Source organism: Balearica regulorum, chromosome W (assembly GCF_011004875.1).
Source record: "Balearica regulorum gibbericeps isolate bBalReg1 chromosome W, bBalReg1.pri, whole genome shotgun sequence".
NCBI classification, from domain to species: domain Eukaryota; kingdom Metazoa; phylum Chordata; class Aves; order Gruiformes; family Gruidae; genus Balearica; species Balearica regulorum.
The window spans coordinates 30,668,753-30,696,385 of NC_046219.1; the positions used below are offsets into that span (position 1 = coordinate 30,668,753).

A 27,633-nucleotide genomic window follows, 5' to 3' on the forward strand; every position below is an offset into this window, starting at 1 on the left:
TGAGCATGACGTCACAGGGTATGGAATACTCCCTTTGGCTAGTTTGGGTCACCTGTCCTGGCTGTGTCCCATCCCAGCTTCTGATGAAAATTAACTCTATCGTAGCCAAACCCAGAACACATACCATATAACATCATGCTCTGTATATAACTGGGGAAGTTAGCTGGGCGGCAGATTTGCTTCTTGGAAACAGACTGAGCATTGGGTTGTTTTTCTTTCCTTCCACCTGTGGTGAGCAATTGCATTTGTGCATCACCTGTATTATTGTTTTTATTGCTATCATTGTTACTTTTGTTATTACTATTATTATTATTGTCTTCCTTTTTTAGCCTATTAAACTGTCTTTATCTCAACCGACTAGTTTTTTTTTCTCCGTTCTTCTCCCCATCCCCTTGCAGGGCGGGGAGTGATGAGTGAGCAGCTGCATGGTGCTTAGTTAACGGCTGGGGTTAAAGCCCGACAGCAGTTCAGCCAGCCCCTGGCACAGGAAGCTCAGCATCCCTCGGCACCCCTTTTTCTGGGACATGACAGCAAAAAGGTAGGTGCTACGAGGTGTGGATGGTGATGGAGAGAGAGATGGGTGCCTTGTGAGTACCTCCAGAGCAGATGGAAGCAGATAGTACGGTCATGCTATGTGTACAACCCCTTCTCGGTGCTTCCCTGAACCCAAACCCAGCAACTCTTCACTCTAGCAAACAGTGCAGGTCTTTGGCCTCCTTACTGCACTAGCTGTAGTCCCTTATCCACCTCCCAGTGGCAGGCTGCATGCCAGGGCCAGCCTGATGTCCCCCTGCTCTCCATGGGCACAGGGCAGAGCAGTTGCTATCCCCAGGTCTAGTGCCCACCCCAGCACCAGTGCCCACCTTACATGCCCTGAGGTACAGAGCGAGGAAGGAGCAGCTCTGAACCAGCAGTGAGATGCACACTCGGTCCTGCCCACCTCCCATCAGTCTCCTGTGCGGGATCCTGAAGTAGTGGCCATGTCCTCCACTCCTACTCCTTGCAGGCAGATCTCAGACACTGTTCATAGAATCAGAGAACAGTAGGGGTTGGAAAGGGCCTCTGGAGGTCATCTAGTCCAACCCCCCTGCTAGAGCAGGATCACCTACAGCAGGTTGCACAGAATCGCGTCCAGGTGAGTTTTGAATAGCTCCAGAGAAGGAGACTCCACAACCTCTCTGGGCAGCCTGTTCCAGTACTTGGTCACCCTCAAAGAAAACAAGTTTGTCCTCATATTGAGATAGAACTTCCTGAGTTCCAGTTTGTGCCCACTGCCCCTTGTCCTGTCACTGGGCACCACTGAAAAGAGTCTGGCCCCTTCCTCTAGACACCCACCCTTCAGATATTGATAAGCGTTGATCAGATCCCCTCTCAGTCTTCTCTTCTCCAGGCTAAACAGACCCAGCGCTCTCAGCCTTTCCTCCGAAGAGAGATGCTCCAGTCCCCTAATCATCCTTGTAGCCCTCCGCTGGACTCTCTCCAGTAGTTCCCTGTCTTTCTTGAACCGGGGAGCCCAGAACTGGACACAGTACTCCAGATGGGGCCTCACCAGGGCAGAGTAGAGGGGGAGGATAACCTCCCTCGACCTGCTGACCACGCTCTTCTTAATACACCCCAGGATACCATTGGCCGCCTTGGCCACGAGGGCACATTGCTAGGTCATGCAGAGCTTGTTGTCCACCAGGACTCCCAGGTCCTTCTCTGCAGAGCTGCTTCCCAGCAGGTCAACCCCTAACCTGTACTGGTGCTTGGGGTTATTCTTCCCTAGGCGCAGGACCCTATGCTTGCCTTTGTTGAACTTCATTTGGTTCCTCTCTGTCCAACTCTCTAGCCTGTCCAGATCTTGCTGGATGGTGTATCAGCCACTCCTCCCAGTTTTGTATCGTCAGCAAACTTGCTGAGGGTACACTCTGTCCCTTCTTCCAGGTCATTGATGGATATGTTGAATAAGACTGGACCCAGTCACACTGCTAGCTACAGGCCTCCAACTAGACTCTGCACCGCTTATCACAATCCTCTGAGCCCTGCCATTCAGCCAGTTCTTAATCCACTTCACTGACCCCTCATCTAACCCACACTTCCTAAGTTTGACTATGAGGATGTTATGAGAGACGGTGTCAAAAGCCTTGCTGAAGTCAAGGTAGACAACATCCACTGCTCTCCCCTCATCCACCCAGCCAGTCATGACATCATAGAAGGCTATCAGATTGGTCAGGCATGATTTCCCCTTGGTGAATCCATGTTGACCACTCCCGATAGCCTTCTTTTCCTCCACATGCTTTGAGATGACATCCAGAATGAGCTGTTCCATCACCTTTCCAGGGATGGAGGTGAGGCTGACTGGCCTGTAGTTTCCTGGGTCCTCCTTCTTGCCCTTTTAGAAGACCAGAGTGACATTGGCTTTCCTCCCATCCTCAGGCACTCCATGACCTTTCAAAGATGATGGAGAGCGGCCTAGCAATAACATCTGCTAGCTCCCTGAGCACTTGTGGGCGCATCCCATCAGGGCCCATGGATTTGTGGATGTCGAGTTTGCCTAAATGTTCTCTAACCTGATCCTCCTCAACCAAGGGAAGGTCTTCCTTTCTCCAGACTTTCTCTCTTTCCTCCAGGGTCTGGGATTCCTGAGGGCTAGCCTTAGCAGTAAAGACCAAAGCAAAGGCAGCATTCAGTAACTCCACCTTCTCTGTATCCTCCGTCACCAGGGCACCCACCTCATTCAGCAGCAGGCCCACATTTTCCCTAGTCTTCCTTTTGCTGCTGACGTACTTGAAAAAGCCCTTTTTGTTGTCCTTGACAACCCTTGCCAGATTTAATTCCGCAGTTATCATCAATGCTCTGTAAGAATCTCCTGGACTCTGCGTGCCTGGCCGTGTTGCCTTTCCAGCAAATATCAGGACAGTTGAAGTCCCCCATGAGGACCAGGGCCTGTAATCGTGAGGCTACTTCCAGCTGTCTGTAGAAGGCCTCATCGACTTCCTCTTCCTGATCAGGTGGCCTGTAGTAAACACCCACAACAGTGTCACCCATATTAGCGTGCCTCTTAATTCTTACCCATAAGCTTTCGACTCATTCTTCATCCATGCCTAGGCAGAGCTCGATACATTCCAGTTGCTCTCTCACATAAAGAGCAACTGCACCACCTCGCCTTGCTGGCCTGTCTTTCTTACAAAGTACGTAGCCATCCATGACAGCATTCCAGTCACGCGAGCTATCCCACCATGTCTCTGTAATTGCAATGAGATCATGGCCCTGCGACGGCACACAGACCTCTAGTCCTTCCTGTTTATTCCCCATGCTGCGTGCCTTGGTGTACGGGCATTTCAGAGAGGTAATCGAGCATGCAGGTTTCCCTGGAGGAGTGCAAGAGGGTCCACCATAGCCATACACACCCTTGAGGTGGTTGGCTTTCTGGTTCTCATCTTGGGAGGCAGCTAAGGAACATATGTCACTGCTCTGGTTGGCCTGGCTTATTCCCCAGTTGGATGCAATGTCATGAGCATTGCCACTTTGGACCCCCACCCCACCCCCCCCACCCCATCCCCGAGTCCTTCCCTTTAAAGCCCGCTTCACCAACTTGGCCAGCCTGCTGCAAAAGATCCCCTTGCCTCTTCTAGACAGGTGGATCCCATCCCTCTCTAACAGGTTGTAGTCATCAAAGAATGTCCTATTATCCCCCTTATGGGGGGCTTCAACCACCCTGACATCTGCTGGAGGGACAATGCAGCTGAGCGCAAACAATCCAGGAGGTTCCTGGAATGTGTTGATGACAACTTTCTCCTCCAAGTGATAGAGGAGCCCACGAGGAGAGGAGCCATGCTGGACCTTATTCTCACCAATAAGGAGGGCCTGGTAGGGGACGTCAAACTCAAGGGCAGCCTTGGCTGCAGTGACCACGAAATGGTGGAATTCAGGATCCTCAGGGCAGCGAGGAGGGCGCACAGCAAGCTCACTACCCTGGACTTCAGGAGAGCAGACTTTGGCCTCTTCAGGGATCTGCTTGGTAGAATACCATGGGACAAAGGCCTGGAAGGAAGAGGGGCCCAAGACAGCTGGCTAGTATTCAAGGGTCACCTCCTCCAAGCTCAGGAGCGATGCAGCCCAACAAAGAGGAAATCAAGCAACACCACCAAGAGGCCTGCATGGATGAACAAGGAGCTCCTGGGCAAAGTCAAACAAAAAAAGGAAGCCTACAGAGGGTGGAAGCAAGGGCAGGTAGCCTGGGAGGAATACAGAGAAACTGTCCGAGCAGCCAGGGATCAGGTTAGGAAAGCCAAAGCCCTGACAGAATTAAATCTGGCCAGGGATGTCAAGGACAACAAGAAAAGCTTCTATAGGTATGTCAGTGATAAGAGGAGGATGAGGGAAAATGTGGGTCCCCTCCGGAATGAAACGGGCGACATGGTGTATTGGGTCTGGCTGAGATGGAGTTAATTCTCCCCACAGCAGCCCTCATGGTGCTGTGCTGTGTATTGGTAGCTAGCAAACTGTTGATAACACACCAGTGTTTTGGCTACTACTGAGCAGTGCCAGCACACATCAAGGCTGTCTCTCCAACATTTCTTTTTCCCCAGCAGCAGGCTGGGGGGGGGCAAGATCTTGGGATCCCAGCTGACCCAAACTGACCAAAGGGAGATTCCATACCATATGACGTCTGCTCAGCAATAAGAAACTGAGAATAGGGGGAGGAACAGGGCGGGGGCATTCATTGGTTTTTTTTTTACAGTGTTTGTCTTCCGGAGTAAGGGGCACGCATACTGAAGCCCTATTTCCCAGGAAGTGGCTGGACATCGCCTGATGATGGGAAGTAGAGAATAATCTTTGCTTTTTGCTTTGCTTCCACGCATGGTTTTTGCTTTAGCTACATTAAACTGCCTTTATCTCGACCCATGAGTTTGGGGTTGGTTTTTTTCCATCTTCCTTTTTCCCCTTCCTGCCTTGCTGAGGAGGCGAGTGATAGAGCGGCTCTGGTGGGCACCTGGCCCCCAGCCAGGGTCAACCCATCACAGTCCGTTTTGGTGCCCAACGTGGGGCACGAGAAAATCGACATAAGGATAGTAATTGGAAGAGGTAACGGGCAAAACATTGATTGAACCTAACTTGAGAGTGATATAGAGGTGAAGGGTTAGAGATAGATTTTGTGTGTAGACTGTCCACTCTTATTTGGTGTTGTGATAGTGTTGTTTTGATTTTGGTGTGGAGGACCCCATGCCAGAGCAGGTGGAGACACCTGAAGGAGGCTGTGACCCCGTGGGAAGCCCACGCTGGAGCAAGCTCCTGGCAGGACCTGTGGACCCGTGGAGAGAGGAGCCCATACTGGAGCAGGTTTGCTGACAGGAATTGTGACCCCGTGGGAGAGACCCACGCTGGAGCAGTTCATGAAGGACTGTAGCCCGTGGGAGAGACTCATGTTGGAGAAGGCCGTGAAGGACTGTCTCCCGTGAGAGGGACCCCACGCTGGAGCAGGGGAACAATGAGAGGAGTCCTCCCCCTGAGGATGAAGAAGCAGCAGAAACACCATGTGATGAACTGACCGTGACCCCCACTCCCCGTCCCCCTGTGCCGCTGAGGGGGGCGGAGGTTGAAGCCAGGAGTGAAGTTGAGCCCGGGAAGATGGGAGGGGTGGGGGGAGGTGTTTTAAGATTTGATTTTATTTCTCATTCCTCTACTCTGTTTTGCTTAGTAATAAATTAGATGAATTCCCTCTCTAAGTTCAGTCTCTGTTGCTCGTGATGATAATTAGTGAATGATCTCTCCCTGTCCTTATCTCGAACCATAAGTTTTTTTCGTTGTACTTTTTCTCCCCTGTCTAATGAAGGAGGGGAGTGATAGAGTGGCTCTGGTGGGCACCTGGCCCTCAGCCAGGGTCAACCCACCACACATGGTTACCCAGAATAGGGAGAAGGCTGAGGTGCTCAATGACTTTGCCTCAGTCTTCACTCACAAGTGCTTGAGCCACACTGCCCAGGTCACAGAAGGTAAAGGCAGGGAGAATGCAGAACCGCCCACTGTAGGAGAAGATCAGGTTCCAGAATATCTAAGGAACCTGAAGATGCACAAGTCCATGGGACCTGATGAGTTGCATCCACGGGTCTTGAGGGAACTGGCGGATGAAGTGGCCAGGCCACTCTCCATCATATTTGAGAAGTCCTGGCAGTCCGGCAAAGTTCCCACCGACTGGAAGAGGAGGAACATAACCCTCATTTTTAAGAAGGGAGAAAAGGAAGACCCAGGGAACTACAGGCCGGTCAGTCTCACCTCTGTGCCTGGCAAGATCATGGAGCAGACCCTCCTGGAGACTATGCTCAGGCACATGGAAAACAAGGAGGTGACTGGTGACAGCCAACACGGCTTCACTAAGGGCAAATCGTGCCTGACAAACTTGGTGGCCTTCTATGATGGGGTCACAGCGTCAGTGGACAAGGGAAGGGCAACTGACGTCATCTACCTGGACTTGTGCAAGGCATTTGACACTGTCCCGCACGACATCCTTGTCTCTAAATTGGAGAGACATGGATTCGATGGATGGACGACTCGGTGGATAAGGAATTGGCTGGATGGTCGCACTCAAAGAATTGTGATCAACGGCTCAATGTCCAAGTGGAGACCGGTGACGAGTGGCGTTCCTCAGGGGTTCGGTACTGGGACTGGCCCTGTTTAACATCTTTGTGAGTGACATGGACAATGGGATCGAGTGCATCCTCAGCAAGTTTGCCGACGACACCAAGCTGTGTGGTGTGGTCGACACGCTGGAGGGAAGGGATGCCATCCAGAGGGACCTTGACAGGCTTGAGAGGTGGGCCCATGCGAACCGCATGAAGTTCCAAGGCCAAGTGCAAGGTCCTGCACGTGGGTTGAGGCGCAATCCCAAGCACAACTACAGGCTGGGCGAGGAATGGATTGAAAGCAGCCCTGAGGAGAAGGACTTGGGGGTATTGATTGACGAGAAGCTCAACACGAGCTGGCAGTGTGTGCTTGCAGCCCAGAAAGCCACCCGTGTCCTGGGCTGCATCAAAAGAGGTGTGACCAGCAGGTCGAGGGAGGTGATCCTGCCCCTCTACTCTGCTCTTGTGAGACCCCACCTGGAGTACTGCGTCCAGCTCTGGGGGCCCCAGTGCAAGAAATTCATGTAGTTGTTGTAGCAAGTCCAGAGGAGGGCCACGAAGATGATCAGAGGGCTGGAGCAGCTCTCCTATGAGGACAGGCTGAGAGAGTTGGGGTTGTCTAGCCTGGAGAAGAGAAGGCTCCGGGGAGAGATCTAATTGCAGCTTTCCAGTATCTGAAGGGGGCCTACAGGAAGGATGGGGAGGGACTGTTTACAAGGGAGTGTAGTGACAGGACAAGGGGTAATGGGTTCAAGCTTAAGGAGGGTCGATTTAGATTAGATGTTAGAAAGAAATTCTTTACTGTGAGGGTGGTGAGGCACTGGAACAGGTTGCCCAGAGAGGTTGTGGATGCCCCATTCCTGGAAGTGTTTAAGGCCAGGTGGGATGAGGCTTTGGGCAACCTGGTCTAGTGGAGGGTGTCCCTGCCCACAGCAGGGGGGTTTGGAACTAGATGATCTTTAAGGTCCCTTCCAACCCAAACCATTCTATGATTCTATGATTCTATGATCATAAAAGCCAAAACCCTCGCAATGCCACCAGCCACGTAGCCAGGAGTTGATATGCATTATACATCTATTTCTGGCTGCCCCCCTTTCCTCCAAATGGTAGAATGGAGGAAAAGATAACCTGGGCACCAATGTTTTTCTCTTGCAGTCCTGGTGCTTTATAGTCTTCCTAGATTCTGCCCAGGTTCCGGCTTGCAGTGTCATTCATGCCCACATGAAAGAGTAACAGTGGATAGTAGTCTGTGCTCTTGACAAGTTGTGGCATCCTCTAGGCAATGATGTCGCGGATCTTAGCTCCTGGTAGGCAGCATACCTCTCCTGATTTCCCTGTCAGGTTAGCAGATGGGCGCCTGTGTTGGATTTGCACGGCAAGGCTTTGGTAGCGGGAGGGCTACAGGGGTGGCTTCTGTGAGAAGCTGCTAGAAGCTTCCCCTGTGTCTGACAGAGCCAATGCCAGCCGGCTCCAAGACGGACCCACTGCTGGCCAAGGCCAAGCCAATCAGCGCCTCTGTGATAACATATTTAAGAAGGGGAAAAACAGTTAGAGAGAGCTTTTGCAGCTGGAGAGAGGAGTGAGAAGACGTGAGAAACTCTGCAGACACCAAGGTCAGTGCAGAAGGAGGGGCAGGAGGTGCTCCAGGCACCGGAGCAGAGATCCCCCTGCAGCCCGTGGTGAAGACCATGGTGAAGCAGGCTGTCCCCCTGCAGCCCATGGAGGAAGGATGAGGGGGTGTAGAGATTCCACCTGCAGCCCGTGGAGGACCCCACGCCGGAGCAGGTGGATGCACCTGAAGGAGGCTGTGGCCCCCTGGGAAGCCTGCACTGGAGCAAGTTCCTGGCAGGACCTGTGGACCCATGGAGAGAGGAGCCCACGCCAGAGCAGGTTTGCTGGCAGGACTTGCGACCCCGTGGGGGACCCACACTGTGGAGCAGTCTGCTCCTGAGGGTCTGCACCCCGTGGGAGAGACCCACGCTGGAGCAGTTCATGAAGGACTGTAGCCTGTGGGAGGGAGTCCATGCTGGAGCAGGGGAACGATGAGAGGAGTCCTCCCCCTGAGGATGAAGAAGCGGCAAAAACACCATGTGATGAACTGACCGTAACCCCCATTCCCTGTCCCCCTGTGCCACTGAGGGGGGAGGAGGTTGAAGCCAGGAGTGAAGTTGAGCCCGGGAAGATGGGAGGGGTGGGGGGAGGTGTTTTAAAATTTGATTTTATTTCTCACTCCTCTACTCTGTTTTGCTTAGTAATAAATTAGATGAATTCCCTCTCTAAGTTCAGTCTGTTTTGCTCGTGATAATTGGTGATCAATCTCTCCCTGTCCTTATCTCGACCCATAAGTTTTTTTCGTTGTACTTTTTCTCCCCTGTCTAATGAAGGAGGGGAGTGATAGAGTGGCTCTGGTGGGCACCTGGCCCTCAGCCAGGATCAACCCACCACAGCGCCTCGGTGCCCCTTAACAGAGAGTCACCCACTATGAGCACTTGTCATTGCTTTTTACGGTATCCACTGTGTGTTGCTGGTATAGTTTCTCCATGCAGACCTTGCTCGTGGGTGTCTATAGCTGTTAAAGCTTCATACCTGTTTTTGGTTGTGAAGCTGGAGGGTAGAAACTGGAGCCCTGGTTTTGTGGGTCACCAGGGTCCAAGGCCCTGTTTGCCCGCCCAGTGCCCTGTTCTCAGTGCTCTGTGTCACTGGCGCTCCCTAGGGCCATTTAAATCTCCTGCAGTTGATCCTGGCAACACCCAAGCCACGTCAGCCTCCCTAGCGAGAGCTGCTGGGTCTTGATGGCGCTCTCCACTTTTTCTCAGGTTTCCCTGGCTCTGGGAACCCCCTGTCTGCCTTAATCTACTGCTTGGCCACAGAACTTACCATTGCCACTGCTGCGTTCCTTACCGACTAAGGAGCTCGGCAAAATTACTCCTGGCCTCCTTGCAGATCTTGGAGTAGGTCATAACAAAGAAGTTCTGGGCTCTGGAGATGAACCATAGGAGAAGATCATCTGGCATGCAAGAAGCAAAGAGGAGCCCAGCTTCATGGTATGGGGAGGGTCTGCTCTGTGGTGATGGGAGGGTCTGTAGGGCCCAGCAGTGAGGGAGGTAAAGGCATGGGGTGACAGTGTGGCTGGGGTGGATTAAGGGTGCATTTGGAGTCCAAATGAACATGACAACCTGAGGGACATGTGCCAGCTGAGAGGCGGAGACGTGCTGGTGCTAGGGGGTCCTGGCAAGTCCTCTTGGACCTTCTCTGCCCAGGTTGTCAAAACCTGGCTCATCATCAGGGCAAAGGCTGTGGCCATGGCCCCTGGATGCCTGCCAGGACTGAAGCAACACTGGCAGCTCTCAGAGGTTGCTGTAGGAGACTGGAAAGGGAGGAGGCACCTGAGCACCAGCAAACTGTCAAGCTGCCTTGGGGACAGGCTGGGAGAGCTGAGGTGGGAATGCACATTTGGGACAGGACAGACAGGAAGAGGTGGGACGGGGATGGACATGGAGTCAGGGCAGATAGGGAGAGGTGGGACAAGGATGCACACAGGGCAGGACAGGCAGGACAGGAGGGTCTGCAGCCACAGCAAGCTGATAGAGAGCTGTCATTGAAGGGAGGAGCCCTACAGCTGATTCAGAATATCATGAACAGTTTCTGAGGACAGACTTCCAAGACATGCCAACCAGCACAACTCACGGGAAAGCAGAGAGTATCTCATCAAACAGACTCGGTAGCAGCCAGTTATCAGGCCTGGCAAAGGAGCATGACTGTCATGTCACCACAACTGGGTGGCATCTGATGGAGAACAAAGAAGGTACCCCATTAGCATGGCAGCTTTTCAAGGCACTAAAGGCACTAAAACCTGAGCAAGTGGGGAAGTGTCAGTGCGGTGGGAAATACAGGCTCATGCTCTGCTGGAATCGACCCTTCTGTTGCAAGGGCTGCAAACAGCACTGAGCTTGAGGGCAGCAGAGGGGTGAACGTCTGCTCAAGGGAGCATGGGGCGCAGGCAGGCATATGTGTATCCGCAGGAAAGGCCCTCATGTTGAGGAGGATGCCTTTCCCTCCTGTGCCCCAACCTGGCAGCCAGACTCAGTGCTCATCCTGGCAGCATCCCCAAATCCCACAAGGCTCCATGCAGCAGTCATGCCATACAGGGCAGGGGCTGCCAGGCTGGGGATGGGCATGCAGGTGACTCTGACACTTGTTTGACCACTGCTTTGGGGACATCAAGCTGTATATGAGATCATATTAACCTCTGAGAGCTTTGTGCATGCTGAATACAGCTGAACATCCAGCTTTCAGGCTAGCCCAGATGGAGCATAGCCAGTGGATATGCCAGCTCCCTGCACAGTGGCTGTCCCAGCCTGGGGTCACAGGAGCTGCTTCTCAGGTCCCTGGTCAGTGTGACCCTCGCTTGTGGCAGTAGCCCAGGAGTACTGAGGCAGGACTAGATGCTGGGGTGCAGCCCCATTCCCTTTCAGCCAGAGGAAGTACTTAAATACTTAAGTACTCAGTACTTAAATCAGTATCTGCTGTGCAGACTTCCTTGGCCCCCTCACTGACTGTCTCAGTGCCCCCATCTGTACAATGAAACCCAGGAGTGGTAGCATTGCCCACAAGCAGCTTTCACAGTCCATAGCCCCGGTTTCCCCTTGCTGTGGTGCTCATGGGGACACGCTTGCTGCAGGGCAAGAGACAGTTTCTGTGCACCAGCAGCTGCGTGCAGTCCATGGATGACAGTGCAGGGGAGTTTTAGGTGAGAACTGGTAAGCCAGGTGCTACTCCTGGAGAGCATTGTGCAGGGGAGTAGCACGTGTGGTTGCAAGCACCAACTTCCAGTCGCAGGCAGGAGTCCTTTCTCCAAGGTGTGGCCCGAGCAAGGGGCCTTTAGAAGATGGATGCAGACCCCTTTGCACCACAGATACACCTTTGGGAACAGGGATCCCAACCAAAAGGAAGAGGCAGAGTGTAGTACTACTGCTGTTGGTCTTCAAGCATCCTGATGGCTGGTTTGCAATACCAGGCAGAGGCAAGCAAGGCGTCAGTGTGTGGCTCCTCTGTGTGCACCAATAGTCCAGGGAGGAAGATGGGAAACTGAGCTCTGTACAGGACTGGGCTGAGAACATTCTCAGTAAAGGGCTGCCTGCTGGTGACAGCCACAACATGCTTCATTTCCATGACCCTGTGTAATCACCAAAGATTGAGAAGCCCAGTGGCATCTTGTTCAGCTTCAGAAAGGGGAAATGCATGAGATGAGGAAACTTGGATAAAATGAAGCTAAAAGAAGCAGCATGGTCACACAGTGTTCAGCAAGCCTGCAAAAGATTTAAGGCAGTCTTTTGGGGCTCCTGGTATCAAAAGGCAGAGGGGAACCAGCAGGGCTAATCGCCAGGGCCAGAAGTTATTTGAAACAGAGAGGCTCCTTTCAAAGAGCTGAAGTCATGTCTAGATGACAAAAAATAGTATCAGGCAGGTAAGATGTAAAAGCTCAATAAAATAAACAAAAAAGAGAGCAAAGAACAGCCTGTAGAAGCAGCCAGCAGTCCTTTTTGCAAATACTTCAAGAGCTTCAAATCCACCACAAAGTCTGTAGGATCAATAGGAGTGCATGTCCTTGCAGTGGAGGAGTGACATCCTCCAGGGTGGCTCAAATGTCAGCGCACTGTGAGGTTTGTGGCAAAATGGAACACATGCGTAGCAGTGTGCCTGGACCCTGGTATTGCAGCAGGACACTGCTCCCCACTAAGGGAAGGGGAGAGATGAGATACACCCTGCTGAAATACACCCTGCCCATCCTCCCGGCTGTGCCAGATCTGCTGGGTGCACTCTGCAACATGGTGACACAGGGGAGGCAGTAGGACCTGCCAAACCAAAAAGCCCAGGGACACCTGCATCCTGTCTTGTTGCAAACAAACCAAAGCTGTCTTTGTGGCTTTGGCTTTGCCTTGTGTGACCAGAGCACATAGCTGCTGGCCAAGCATTAAGGCCACGCTTGGGAAGGTGGTGCCAGCTTGCAACACCCCTCTGTGTTCTGTGCAGAGGCTGGGTTATGCTTAAGGATGGATTTTTTCCAATGTGGAGCAAGGGGAAGTGTGAAGAACGAGCAAGTGAGTGCACAGGGCTTCCTGACAACTGCTTGGGCCACACTTCCTCCATGGCATTTGAGGTTTCAGATGGGATAATGAAGGGCTTTTGGAGATGCCATATACTGTTAACACAGGAGTTGACCACTGTGCTGGGAGTGGTGCACAGAGGGAATGAGGATGTGAAGGTTTTTTTAGTCTTTTTTAATTTATGGAATTTCCCTATTCATTTTCCAAAGATCCTCCAAATGGGGAACCTATTCCTACTGTTATGGTTTGCTTTTGCAGCCCTTTAATTATTTCTTGAAAGACCCAGAAGCACCACCAGGCAGGGAGAGGTGATGTCTGAGTTGCTGCTGTTGCAACTACGACACTGGTCCATACAGTTGTGGAACAGGACATAATGTCTTTGATTTTCTGGACCTTCTGCAACAGTTTCTTCACCACCAAGATGAGGGAGGAAGAGAGACTTTCTTAGTATTGCCCGAGTCGGCCAGCCACTTCATCCACCATTGGTGCCTCTTCCCCTTTCCAGTCCATTACTGCCAATGAGTTGGCATATGTCCTGGTTTCAGCTGAGAGAATTGATTTTTCTTCATAGTAGCTAGTGTGGGGATATGTTTTGGATTTGTGCTGAAAACAGCATTGATAATATAGAGATGTTTTTGTTCTATGGACCTGTTGTTGAGCAGTGTTTACGTGGGGCCAAGGACTTTTCTGCTCCTCGCACCGCCCTGCCAGCGGGACGGCTGGGGGTCCACAAGGAGTTGGGAGGGGACATAGACAGTACAGGTGACCCAAACTAGCCAAAGGGGGTATTCCATACCATGTGACATCATGCTCAGCATAAAAGGGGGCTAGCTGGGGAGGGGCGGTAGCAGCTCCAGGACGCGTGGCTCGGGGACAGTCCGGTTTCGGGACAGGTCTGAGCGTGCGGTCTGAGTTGTACGGTCCTCGGGTGAGAAACTGCATTCTGTATCACCAGTTTCGTATACTCTGTTAAGTACTGTTTTGTTTTGTTTTGTCTTCCCCTCTCCCTTTGCTATCCTAGTAAACTGTCCTTATACCAACCCACCAGGTCTTGTCTTTTCCTTCCCATTCTCCTCCCCATCCCACTGGGGGGGGGGGAGGGAAGTGAACGAGCGGCTGCGTGGTGCTCAGCTGCCGGCTGGGGTAAAACCACGACAGGCCTTTTTGGCGCCCAACGTGGGGCTCGAAGGGTTGAAATAACGACAGATCTGCCCCGAGTGTGTTAAAACAAAGTTGTTATAAGTATTTATTGTATTATTTTAAGTAGCCGGTGGTCACAATGGTGTTTTATTTCATCACGTGGCTGTGGTATCTAAACCCCTACTTGCTGTATGTATTCCTTGCAATGCTGCTGTTTATCACCTCCAGGAGAGGGGTCCAGGTTCTCATGTTGCTGTATTGTGTGATATCAACTTATGATATGATAACATCAGTGGTCATGAGCTTAAGTTGGTACTTGTATTGGGTTTTGCTGTCATGCCCATGCCTTGGATATCTCTTTGAATCGATTAATAATCGCACTCAATCCACAGGGAAGACAGAGGGGGATACTTCCTCCTGCTCTTTCATTCCCCTTTTTCCCTATAGGTTAGTTGCAGCAGCTTTTGAAAATTTTGATTATTCTTGGGATGTTCAAACCATTGTGTTCATATTATTATGTCTCCTGAATGTGTTTCAAGTTTTGTTCAAGGTTGCAAAAAGATGTTTTAAGAATATCACTCAGACACCTGCCCCGAGGCTGAATAGTCAGGGCTGGCATGGCATGTGTGGGCAGATATCTAGAGACCTTCTCACCCCCAATGTTTTGGAACTTCACCCCCGAACAACTACAGAACCCTGAGAAAGTGATAGAGTATTTGAAGGGAAAATGCTGTGGCTATTCCAAGGAGGCACACCTTACTGCACTGTGCTGGGCCCTGGCCTCGATCTACCAAACACTGCTCGATAGTAGGCAGTGTCATCAGGGGAAAGAGAGGGAAAACAAACCCACTGACACCGCAGCTACCCCAGCCCCCACAACAGGCATGGCAGCTACCTCAACCCCCACGGCTACTCCAGACCCCTCAATAGGCACCGCAGTGACCCCAACCCCCACGGCTATTCCAGACCTCACACCAGGCACGACAGCTACCCCAACCCCCACGGCTGCCCCAGCCCCTGTAACAGACACTGTGGCTACTCAAACCCCCATGATAGGCACAGCGGCTACCCTAACCCCTGTGGCTACCCGAATCCCTGCAACAGACACTGTAGCTACTCAAACCCTTGTGACAGGGACTGAAGGTGAACCAGAAAACCAACCAGTACCAGTATCAGTCGCCCCTATACAGAAGAAGAAATACACAAAGAAATCAGTTCGCTTAGTGAAGGATGATGATGAACCAGGACCATCACAGGAGGAAGAGCCAGAACCAGAGGTAATCACTCGATCCCTGTCCCAGAGTGAGCTGCGAGATATGAGAAAAGATTTCAGCCGCCATCCAGGTGAGCACATCATTACCTGGCTGCTCCGATGCTGGGATAATGGGGCCAGTAGCCTGGAATTAGACGGCAAGGAGGCCAAACAGTTGGGATCCCTGTCCAAGGAAGGGGGCATTGACAAGGCAATTGGGAAAAAGACACAAACTCTCAGCCTCTGGAGGAGACTCTTGTCAAGTGTGAAGGAAAGGTATCCTTTCAGTGAAGATGATGTATGTCGGCCAAGCAAGTGGACCACCATGGAGCGGGGTATCCAGTACCTGAGGGAATTAGCTGTGCGGGAGTTGGTTTATTATGATCCAGACAATGCGCAGTTACCCACAGACCCTGATGAAGTCCAGTGCACACGACCCATGTGGCGGAAGTTTGTGCGAAGTGCACCATCATCGTACGCCAACTCACTAGCAGTAATGGAAATATTTTTTTTTTTTTTTTTTTTTTGTGGATGCAACAGCTTTATTGGAATGAACAAGTGCAGAGAAACTTTTACAAGGAAGCAAGCAACAACCAGCCAGTTCAGTTACCACCCCTCAGGCGCAGCACGAGGTGCAGGGTGGATTCCTTCTGGATGTTGTAGTCAGACAGGGTGCGACCATCTTCCAGCTGCTTGCCAGCAAAGATCAGCCTCTGCTGATCAGGAGGAATGCCTTCCTTGTCCTGGATCTTGGCCTTGACATTCTCAATGGTGTCACTGGGCTCGACTCACAGAGTGATGGTCTTGCCTGTCAGGGTCTTCACAAAAATCTGCATTTTTCATCAATTCTCTCAGCTGAAACCAGGACAGCATACCAAGGACCTTGGGAGCCTGCAGAATAAAACCACCCACATCAAGCCTGGATAGGATATTAACATGTTCCCAAGCTCAGCAAAATAAAGAGATAAGCAGTACAGCCAGCAAACTCCATGACCCACAGCAGAAGCTTGTCATGTAATAACTACTATAACTATAGCATGATTAATTCAAAACTGCCATTGTCTCATGCCCCACGTTGGGCGCCAAAAAGGACTGTGGTGGGTTGACTTTGGCTGGATGTCAGGTGTCCGCCAAGCTGCTCTATCACTCACTTCCTCAACTGGACAGAGGGGGAGAAAATAAGATGGAAAAAAACTCATGGGTCAAGGTAAAGGCAGCTTAATACAGAAAAGCAAAGGCTGCACGTGGAAGCAAAGAAAAAAAAAAAAAAAGATTTATTCTCTACTTCCCATCAGCAGACAATGTCCAGCCACTTCCTGGGAAGCAGGGCTTCAGCATGCATAATGGCTGCTCCGGAAGACAAACATCGTAAATAATGAATGCCCTCCCCTTCCTCCTCCTTTCTCTTACCTTTTATTGTTGAGTAGATGTCATATGGTATGGAATATTCCTTTGGTCATTTTGAGTCAGCTGTCCTGGCTATGTCCCCTCTTGCCTACCTCCAGCATTCTGGCCTTTGGGGGTGGGGGTGGTTTGGAGAGACAGCCTTGACACTGTGGGAGTACTGCTCAGCAAGAGCCAAAACATTGGTGTGTTATCAATACCTTTCCAGCTACAAATACAAAGCACAGCATTATGAGGGCTGCTATGGGGAAAGTTAACTCTATCCCAGTCAGATCCAGTACATGTGGCCAAACTGGAACTTGTAACCTGTGGGCAGAGGGTAGAAGTCCTGAGTAGCATGGGAAGGAGATGGTGAAGGATGGGTTGTGGGTCTGGGACCTAGAGCCTGGGACAACCTGGCCATGAGGATCAGTGGCTGCAGATCACTCAGAAGAAAGGGCTCCGGGGATTTTAAACTTACACTAGCATGAGTGTTGGAGCTCCAAGTCCAGCAGGAATGAGCTCCAAGAGCCCAACACTTCCCTTTACACCTCGATAGCCCTCAGAAGAAGGGAAAAGCTCTGCTTGAGGTTCCAGCCTTTGTGGCAAGGACGCCACGCTGGAGTTTGTTGCGTCCTTGTGGACAAATGGTCTACAGTGGTGGAATGAGCCAAAACAGTTGAAAAAAATCCAGAAATGAAGCAGTGTAAGCTCCTGTCCTGACTGAGAGAGGCATGGAGCAGCCAGGCTTGCACATGGGCAGCTTTAATAAATCTATCACAGGGGACAGTAGTCAGGGCTGTTTACAAATTGCATGGGGCCAGGCTCCTCTCCGCACATGTACAGGCTGGCCCAAATGGGGAAGGGGATGCTGTGCTGCCAAACTACCCCATGGGGTGCTGAGTCACTTCTGGGGCAGGAGAAGGGATTTCCAGCCACCTGTGCTGCTGACACTGACACTGAGTCGCTCTTAGCTGAGTTCAGCCACAGGGACGGGTGCTCACTGCCAGAGCAGGCTTGGATGCCGGGAGGGCTGTAGCGGGGTGATTAGGGTATGAGAGGCTGGATTTGGGGTCACTGCTATGGGGTTTGCAGCTGCTGAAGTCTTCTTCAGGGTCATCTGGCTAAACTCAAGCAGGGTCCAGGTGGTGGTTATGATATAGCCTATCCTGATCAGGAAATGGGCATGGGGCATGAAGCCTGTGAAGCCTGCATGGCTGGAAGGCTTATGTCAATGTGTATAGGGCAGTGGCTGCCAGCACTGCTGCTCTGGTTTGGGTGGCCCTGATGGTGGTCTGGCCCCAGAGGGTCAGCTGCGGAATCCTGATGGCAACATGGGGCTATGAGTATCGCCAGGGGCAGGCTGAGCAGGGAGAGGAGCTGCTAGGTGCTGCCATGCCCTGGAGCTGATCCTGGTCTGGGAAGGGCATCTGTCCTGGTTTCGACTGAGATAGAGTTAATTTTTCTTTCTAGTAGTCAGTATAGTGCTGTGTTTTGGATTTAGTATGAGAATAATATTGGTAGCACACTGATGTTTTTAGTTGTTGCTAGGTAGTGGTTGTGTCTACACTAAGTCAAGGACTTTTCAGCTTCTCATGCCCTGCCAGGTGCACAAGAAGCTGGGAAAGCATAGCCAGGACAGCTGACCCAGACTAGGCAAAGGGATATTCCCTACCATATAACGTCATGCTCTGTATATAACTGGGGAAGGTAGCCGGGAGACAGATTCACTGCTTGGAAACAGATTGGGCATCAGGTTGTTTTATTTTCCTTTTACATGTAGTGAGCAATTGCATTTGTGCATCACTTGTATTATTGTGTCCTGGTTTTGGTAGGAATAGAGATAATTTTCTTTCTAGCATCTGATATAGTGCTGTGTTTTGGATTTAGGATGAGAATAATGTTGATAACACACTGATGTTTTTAGTTGTTGCCAAGCAGTCAAGGACTTTTCAGCTTCTCATACTGCCCTGCCAATGAGAAGGTGGGAGGCACCCATGAAGCTGGGAGGGGACACAGACAGTACAGCTGACCCAAACTGACCAAAGGGATATTCCATACAATATGACGTCATGTTCTGTATATAACTGGGTGGTGGGCCAGGAGGCAGGGCAGCTCGGGAACTAGCTGAGCATTAGCTTTGGGTTGTGAGAAATTGTGCTGTTCTTCATTTGTTTTGTATATTATTATTGTTTTGTCCTATTAAATTGTCTTTATCTCAACCCAGGAGTTTTTTTTCCTTTTCCATTTTCAATTCTCTCCCCCATCCCACTGGGAGGGGGAGTCAGTGAATGACTGTGTGTGTTTTAGCTGTCTGCCAGGTTAAACCATGTGGGGTGCCAGACTTATCCAGGCTTGTTGGTGCCGAATACAGGGCCGTTATGACCCAGCAGAAGGGGCCCTGGGGGAGTCCAGCCTGGGCGAGAGCAGGGATTGAGCAACTTGCTTATCTTGCGCTGATAAGCACTGGACCTGAACAGGGGCAGGAGATGAGCAATTTGTTCATCTTAACAAGATGCAGCGCCTGACGGGTCTGCTCCTTAATCAACTAAGTGACGCCTGGGGTGAGGGGGAGCCTTCACAGCTTGACGTTACTTTGGTAAAACTAAACAGACCACCGCTCCTCTGTACTGAATGCCTTTGTTCTCTGCCACTTCCCCCCCAGCCCCGATCACCTGCACAACAAGCCTTGTTAAGGGCCAATCGACACACAATACCTGACTTAGTCCCACCTCGCCAAAAGTATAAATCTGGCATTTAGAATCCTCTTTTCTGAGGACGAGAACTCCAACTATCCGGACGGGTCGACGGGCCTGGACCTCTCTCCTCCCCAAGCAGGGACGCCTCTTTGGTAAGACTTGCGCCTCCGATTATGTCGGATGTTACCCCGGGAAAACTATCATTAACAAAAGCGCTGAACTATTAACTTGAGCTCAAAATTGTTGCAGTTAGTGCATTTATCAACGGCAATTCCGAACTTTTATATCTGTCGCTTCAATAAATTACCTATTTTTTCTTTTCAACTTTGCAAAACTGTTTCAGTGAAAGTCCTTGGTGGGGCTCTGACAGGCAAACGTTGACTCTGATAAGTGGCTACACACATAACCCTTTAGACATAAACCGTTGACCAAGTCTGGGACTAAGACTGGACCTAGCCGCACCTAGGCTCCTCTCTGAGAAGGAGTTTAGAAAGCAAGGGGGTCCTTTCTGAACCTCGTGACTCAACGGGAGGGCCTCCCTCAGCCACGCATCAGACTTGTACCCTTTCACGCGACAAACCATAACAGTCCTTTTGGCGCCCAACTATGAGGCTCGAAGGGCTGAGATAACAACAGATCTGACCAGAGCGTGCTAAAACAAATTTGTTGTAAGTGTACATTATATTAGTTTAATAGTTGCTGGACACAATGTTGTATTATTTGTTTGCATGGTTGTGTCATGTAAGTCCTTTCTTGTATTAGGTATTTCATATGGTACTGTTTATCTTTTCTGGAAGCTGGATGAGAATTCATTTTGCTGCTACTTGCTTTTAATAACATAACATTATTGTCCACGAGAATATTTTAGTCTGTGTATTCCATATTGCTGTCCCTTCTGTATCTTGGGTGCTATCTCCTGGAAATTATTAGGAATCACACTCTCTACCTTCTTTCTGTGGAGAACCAATCTACGGGGGACACTGAGAGGAACACCTTCATCTTCACCTTCCCTTTGTCCTTCAGGCTAGTTACAACAGATTTTACAACAGCTCTTGAGAATTTTGAATACCCTTGGGATGTTCAGATCAGCATACTCCTATTGCTAGGTCTCCTGAATGTGTTTCAGGTCTTGTTTAGGGTTAAACTATTTTAAAATAGCACTCAGAGATTGTCCTCAATGCTGGATAGCTATGAGTGGCAGGGTGTGTGGGGTAGCATGGGCAAATGCCTAGAGTGGTGGGCACCCCCAGTGTTTTGGAAATTCACCCCTGAACAAATGCAGAATCCTGAAAAGCTAGTAGAATATTTGGAAAAAGTATGCTGTTGCCCTGGAAATTACAGAGAGACACAAATCACTGCAATGTGCTGGGGTCTAGCCAATACCTACCGAGTACTGTTCAACACTCTTCAGTACCCTCAAAGGGGAAGAGGCCTCTGGATCTGATGACAAAATGACAGGCACTGCGAACACGCCAACCCCAGCAACAGGCACCGTGGCCACTCCAACCCCAACGGCAGACACCACAGCCACTCAAACTCTGGTGACAGGCACTGTGGCTGAACCAAAAGACCAACCAGTGCCGGTATCAGTCGCCCCTATACACAAGAAGAAATACACCAAAAGATCAGTTCATCTAGTAAGGGATGATGATGAACCTGGGTCATCACGAGAACAGGAGGAAGAGGCAGAACCAAAAGTAATCACCCTATCCTTGTCCCTGAGTGAGCTGCGAGATAAGAGAAAGGATTTCAGCTGCCATCCAGGTGAGCACATTATCACCTGGCTGCTTCAATGCTGGGATAACAGGGCCAGTAGCTTGGAATTAGAGGGTAGGGAAGCCAAGCAGCTGGGATCCCTGTCCAGGGAAGGGGGCATTGACAAGGCGATTGGAAAAGGGACACAAGCCCTCAGCCTCTGGAGCTGACTTCTTTCAAGCATGAGGGAAAGGTATCCCTTCAGTGAAGATGTTGCATGTCATTCAGGCAAGTAGACCACCATGGAGGGTCAGTATTTGAGGGAACTAGTTGTGCAGGAGATGGTTTATTATAACCCAGACAATGCGCAGTTACCCGCAGATCTTGATGAAGTCCAGCGCACACAACCCATGCGGCAGAAGTTTGTACGGAATGCGCCATCATCATATGCCAACTCATCAGCATTGATGGACTGGGAAGACGAAGAGGGGCCAGCAGTGGATAAAATGCCTCTCTTCCAGCCAAATCCAGGACAGTATCCACCCCTTATTCGTTACCATCTAGATCATGCTCAGATCCTACACTTTTCCATACATTCCAATTAATCATCACCACTTTTCCTGTCTTTTAATATATATACACACAGATATCATTCCCTTAGTCTATGGGCCATCCCTCTAAAATGTCTGTTGAGTTCATTTAGTCCATGACTTTCAGCTCCATCTCTCATAATAGTCTTTCAGGGCAGGAGAGATGGTGTGTAGTGTTGGATTGTTGCATGCTGAAGCCAGTTCCGGTACCATCACCGCTGCACTTTGCTCCGTTTCATCAAAATTAATCATTCATCTTGGTGATTCTTACTGTAATATCATTGATATGGCATATTGCAAAAACGGTACTGATGACATACAGTGGCAGGGTTATTTAGCAATTAACATTATACAATTGAATTCATTGGCTATCTTCATCCAAAATCAAATCTGCTTGATTGCAGCACATGTTTCACATTGATGGATGACCTGTGAGATAGCATCCATGCTCAAGTCCACCCCTCAATCACGAGCCCATCTATATGTTGCAGCCCTTCCTTGATGACCTGAGGTGTCATGGGCCTACAAATAATTCACCCTTATGTTGCTAGATCTACCTGAGCCACTTCAATCTTAGCAGCCCGATCCACCTGCTGGTTGTTCTGATGTTCCTCAGTGGCCCGACTCTTGGGTACATGGGCATCTACATGATGTACCTTTACAACCAGCTTCTCTAGCCGGGCAGCAATATCTTGCCACAGTGGGGCAGCCCAGATGGGTTTGCCTCTCTGCTGCCAGTTGCTCTGCTTCCATTGCTGTAACCACTCCCACAGGGCATTGGCCACCATCCAGGAGTCAGTGTAGAGGTACAGCGTTGCCCACTTTTCTCTTTCAGCAATATCTAAAGCCAGCTGGCTGGCTTTCACCTCTGCAAACTGGCTCCATTCACCTTCTCCTTCAGCAGCTTCTGCAACTCGCTGTGTAGGACTCCATACAGCGGCCTTCCACCTTCGATGCTTTCCCACGATGCGACAGGACCCATCAATGAACCTCCTCCTCTGGTGACATTCTGAAATCTTGGCCTTCTGGCCAGTCCGTGATTACTTCCAGAATTCCTGGGCGATTGGGGTTTCCTATTCTAGCCCGCTGTGTGATCAGCGCAACCCACTTCCTCCACGTAGCATCAGTTGCATGGTGTGTAGAAGGGGGCCCTCTCTTTGAACATCCAGCCCAGCACTGGCAGTCAAGGTGCCAGGAGGAGCTGTGCTTCAGTGCCAATCACCTCTGAAGCAGCTCGAACCCCTTCATATGCAGCCAACATCTCTTTTTCATTTGGAGTATAGCGGGCCTTGGATCCTCTGTATCCCCAACTCCAAAACCCCAGACCTTGAGTCTCCCCTGGTGCTTTCTGCCAGAGACTCCAGGTAGGGCTGTTCTCCCCGGCTGCGGTGTACAGCACTTTCTTTACATCTCACCGCATGAACTGTTTCCTGTTTAATTTGTTCAAAGGCTTGTCGTTGCTCAGGGCCCCATTTAAAATAGTTCTTCCAGGTCACCTGATAGAGAGGGCTTACAATCAGACAATCAGTTTGGGATATGCATCCTCCAGAAACCCACAACATCTAGGAAAGCTTGTGTTTCCTTTTTGTTGGTTGGTGGAGACATGGCTGCTATTTTGTTGATAATATCCATTGGGATCCGACGACGCCCATCTCTCCATTTTATTCCTAAAAACTGAATCTCCTGTGCAGGTTCCTTGACCTTACTTCATTTTATGGCAAAACCATCTTTCAGCAGGATTTGGGTTATTTTCTTCCCTTTCTCAAATACTTCTTCTGCTGTGTTACCCCATACGATGATGTCATCAATGTATTGCAGGTGCTCTGGGGCTTCACCCTTTTCCAGTGCAGCCTGGATCAGTCCATGGCAAATGGTGGGGCTGTGTTTCCACCCCTGGGGCAGTCGATTCCAGGTGTACTGGACGCCCCTCCAAGTGAAGGCAAACTGTGGCCTGCACTCTGCTGCCAAAGGGATCAAGAAAAATGCATTAGCACTATCAGTTGTGGCGTACCACTTGGCTGCCTTTGACTCCAGTTCATATTGAAGTTCTAGCATGTCTGGCATGGCAGCACTCAGTGGCAGCATGACTGCATTCAGGCCACGATAGTCTACTGTCAGTCTCCACTCTCCATTAGACTTTTGCAGTAGCCATATGGGACTGTTAAAGGGTGATGAAGTCTTGTTGATTACTAATTGGCTCTCAAGTTGATGAATCAGCTTATGGATGGGAATCAGAGAGTCTTGGTTGGTGAGATATTCCTGCCAATGCAGCATTGTTGTAGCGATTGGCAGCTGTTATTCTTTGACCCTCAGCAACTCCACAACAGAAGGGTCTTCCGTGGGACTGGACAAGGTAAACAGCTGTTCAATTTCCTCTGTATCCAAGGCAGCTATACCAAAAGCCCACTGGTACCCATTTGGGTATCCTCTCTGGAGGTAGTCTATGCCAAGGATGCATGGAGCCTCTGGGCCAGTCACAGTGGGGTGCTTTTGCCACTCATTCCCAGTTAGGCTTACTTCTACTTCCAATACAGTCAATTGTTGTGATCCCCCTGTCACTCCAGAAATACAGATGGGTTCTGCCACTTTAGAGCTTGATGGCATTAGGGTACACTGTGCGCCTTTGTCCACTAGTGCCTTATATTCCTGTGGGTTGGAAAAAAGTAAAACTTGTGGACTGAGATAAAGACAGTTTAATAGGACAGCAAAGGAAGAGAAAATAATAATAATAAAAGAATATACAAAACAAGTCACACACAATGTAATCGATCACCACCCGCTGACCAATGCCCAGCCTGTCCCCGAGTAGCGATTCCTCCAGTTTATATACTGAGCATGACATCATATGGTATGGAATAGCCCTTTGGCCAGTCTGGGTCAGCTGTCCTGGCTATGCTCCCTCCCTGCTTCTTGTGCAGCTCCTCACTGGCAGAGCATGGGAAGCTGAAAAGTCCTGGACGTAGTATAAGCTTTACTTAGCAATAACTAAAACATCAGTGTGTTATGAATATTTTTCTCATGTTAACTTCAAAACACAGCACTATACCAGCTACTAGGAAGGAAATTAACTCTGTCCCAGCTGAAACCAGGACAAAGACATGCAGAAAGATTACAACCATTAGCCAGGTGAGTGGATTGCTGGGATAGCGAGGCCAACAGTCAGCAATTTGAAGGTAAGGAAGCCCAACAGCTGGGATTCCTTGCTAGAAAGAGGGGAATTGAGCGAGAAATTGGAAAAAAAATCAGCAATTTGCAGTCTCTGAAGATGGCCCCTCTCAAGTGTGAGGGCAAGATAAGTTCATTCAAGGAAGTTCCTGTGAACTACCAAGGAAAGCAGACTACTGCAGACTAAGGCATCCAGTATCTGAGAGAATTAGCAGTGCCGGAAGTCATCTACAGTGATCTAGATGATGATGTCTCCAAAAATCCATATGATGTCCTGTACATATGGGCCATGTGGAGGAAGGTGATTCAAAGTGTCCCAGTGTCATATTCTAACAGCTTGGCAACAATGTATTTCCCGGATATGGATACACCAGCTGTGGAGAGACCATCTTCTTGGCTACAAAACTTTGAAGAAAATCTCTATCCCTTCCCATCCCCACAAGCCATCCCCTTGGCTGTCTGGGGCACCCCAAGGAGTCGGTCCTCTCCTGCCCATAAAACAAAGTAAGGTTAAGGGACCTGCACAGGAGATCCAGTTCTTGGGAAATAAAATGGCAGGACAGATGCCATCATCTGCCTTTAGATGCAATTAACAGGATAGCAACTATGTCTCCACCAGCTAACAAGAAGGAGACACAAGCCTTCCTGGGCCTTGTGGGGTTCTGGAGAATGCATATTCCAGGTTATAGTTGGCTTGTGAGCCCTCTCTATCGAGTAACCCAAAAGAAGAACTATTTTGAATGGGGCCTTGAGCAACAACAAGCCTTTGAGCATATCAAACAGGAAATAGCTCGTGCAGTAGCTCTTGGGCCTGTCCGGACAGGACCAGCTGTGCAAAATGTACTCTCCACTGCAGCTGGGGAGCATGGTCTCACTTGGAGACTCTGGCAGAAAACAGCAGGAGAAATCCGAGGTCGACCATTAGGGTTTTGAAGCCAGAGGTATCGAGAATCAGAAGCCTACTACACCCCAACTGAAAAAGAGATCCTAGCAGCATATGAGGGGATTCGAGCTGCTTCAGAAGTTGTTGGTACAGAAGCATCTCTCCTCTTGGCACAGCGATTGCCCGTGCTACACTGGATGTTCAAAGGAAACATTCCCTCTACACATCACGCAACCAGCACTACATGGAGTAAGTGGGTTGCATTGATCATGCAGTGAGCTCGACTGGGGAAACCCAACCACCCAGGAATCCTGGAAGAGATCATGGAGTGGACAGAAGGTAGAGATTTTGGAGCACTGCCTGAGGAGGTGGCTCATGCTCAAGAGGCACCACCATATAATGAGTTATCAGAAGATGAAAGGCGTTATGCTCTGTTTACTGATGGATCCTGTCGTGTTGTAGGAAACCATCGGAAGTGGAAAGCTGCTGTATGGAGTCTCACAGGACAAGTCATTGAAGCCACTGAAGGAGAAGGTGAGTCAAGTCAGTTCACAGAAGTGGAAGCCATTCAGCTAGCCCTAAAGATTGCTGAACAAAAAAAGTGGCCAGTACTCTATACTGACTCCTGGATGGTGGCAAATGCCCTGTGGGGGTGGCTACAGCAGTGGAAGAAGACCAATTGGCAGCGCAGGGGCAAACCCACCTGGGCTGCTGCATTGTGGCAGGACATCGCTGCCCGGGTAGAAAACACGGCTGTGAAGGTATGTCATGTAGATGCTCACATACCCAAAAGTCATGCCACTGAAGAACGTCAAAACAATGAACAGGTAGACAAGGCTGCCAAAATTGAAGTAGCTCAGGTGGACCTGGACTGGGAGCGTAAGGGTGAGCTATTTGTAGCTCGATGGGCCCATGAAACATCAGGACATCTAGGGAGAGATGCAACATACAGATGGGCTCGTGATCGAGGGGTGGACCTGACCATGGAGGCCATCACACAAGTTACTCATGAATGTGAAATATGTGCTGCAGTCAAGCGAGCGACATGAGTAAAATCTCCCTGGAATAGAGGGCGGTGGCTGGGTTTTCGATATGGCGAGGCCTGGCAGATTGACTATACTGGGCCACTGCCACGAACACGCCAAGGCAAGCGCTACATACTCACCATGGTGGAAACAACTACTGGGTGGCTAGAGACATTTCCTGTAAACCATGCCACTGCCCAAAACACCGTCCTAGGCCTTGAAAGGCAAATTTTATGGTGACATGGTACCCCCAGAAAGGATTGAATCAGACAACAGGACTCATATTTGAAATAATCTCATAAGCTCCTGGGCAAAGAAACATGGCATTGAGTGGGTGTATCACATCCCCTATCACCCACAAGCCTCTGGAAAGATCGAGAGATATAATGGACTGTTAAAGACTATGGTGAGAGCATTGGGCAGTGGGGCATGGAAGCACTAGGATACAAATTTAGCAGAAGCCACTTGGCTGGTTAACACCAGAGGATCCTCTAACCATCCTGGTCCTGCCTAAACAAAGCCCTTCATACTGTGGGAGGAGACGAGGTCCCTGTAGTACACATGGGAAAGTGGCTGGGGAAGGCAGTGTGGATTGCTCCTCCCATGGGAAAAGCCAAATCCATTCCTGGGATTGTCTTTGCTCAACGGCCTAAGTGTACTTGGTGGGTAATAGGGAAGGATGGGGAGACCCAGTGTGATTTAACCTTGGGGGGAAAAATAATCTGTGATGTGAGTTGTATGTTCTAGGAAGTAATGTAGCAGGAATGACCTGAACTGACAAAGAGTGAGCTTTTCAAGGAACTAGGAGAGTACAACGATGACCCAAACTAAGCTGGTGTTGGCACCCAACAATCAAACATGCTGCTTCTCCTGTCTTGAACATCCATTTTGACAGAAGGGGAGTGGCAGAAGCCCATGGAAAGGGAATATACTATATATATGTTAAAGGACAGGGGATAGTAGTTAATGAGAATGTATAAATCTGTATGTTGGGTATAAAGATGTTTTAAGTATGTAGTATAAGTTGTAACTGTTGGTAAGAAGGGATTTCAATAATGAGAATTAAATACAATGGGATGGTTAGAAGAT

The 27,633-nt window shown here is 50.0% G+C and overlaps 2 protein-coding genes across 2 annotated transcripts in view; both read right to left on the reverse strand.

Moving 5' to 3' along the window:
* The window catches only part of LOC142599170 (dual specificity testis-specific protein kinase 1-like), a 376,984-nt gene that overhangs the window by 45,128 nt on the left and 304,223 nt on the right, over positions 1 to 27,633 (reverse strand). The gene's annotated exons all lie outside the window — the stretch shown is intronic.
* LOC142599123 (ubiquitin-like) lies at positions 15,610 to 15,940 on the reverse strand. The gene is given in 1 exon segment (XM_075738794.1): positions 15,610 to 15,940. A coding segment is annotated over 1 exon segment (234 nt). The 3' UTR covers positions 15,610 to 15,706.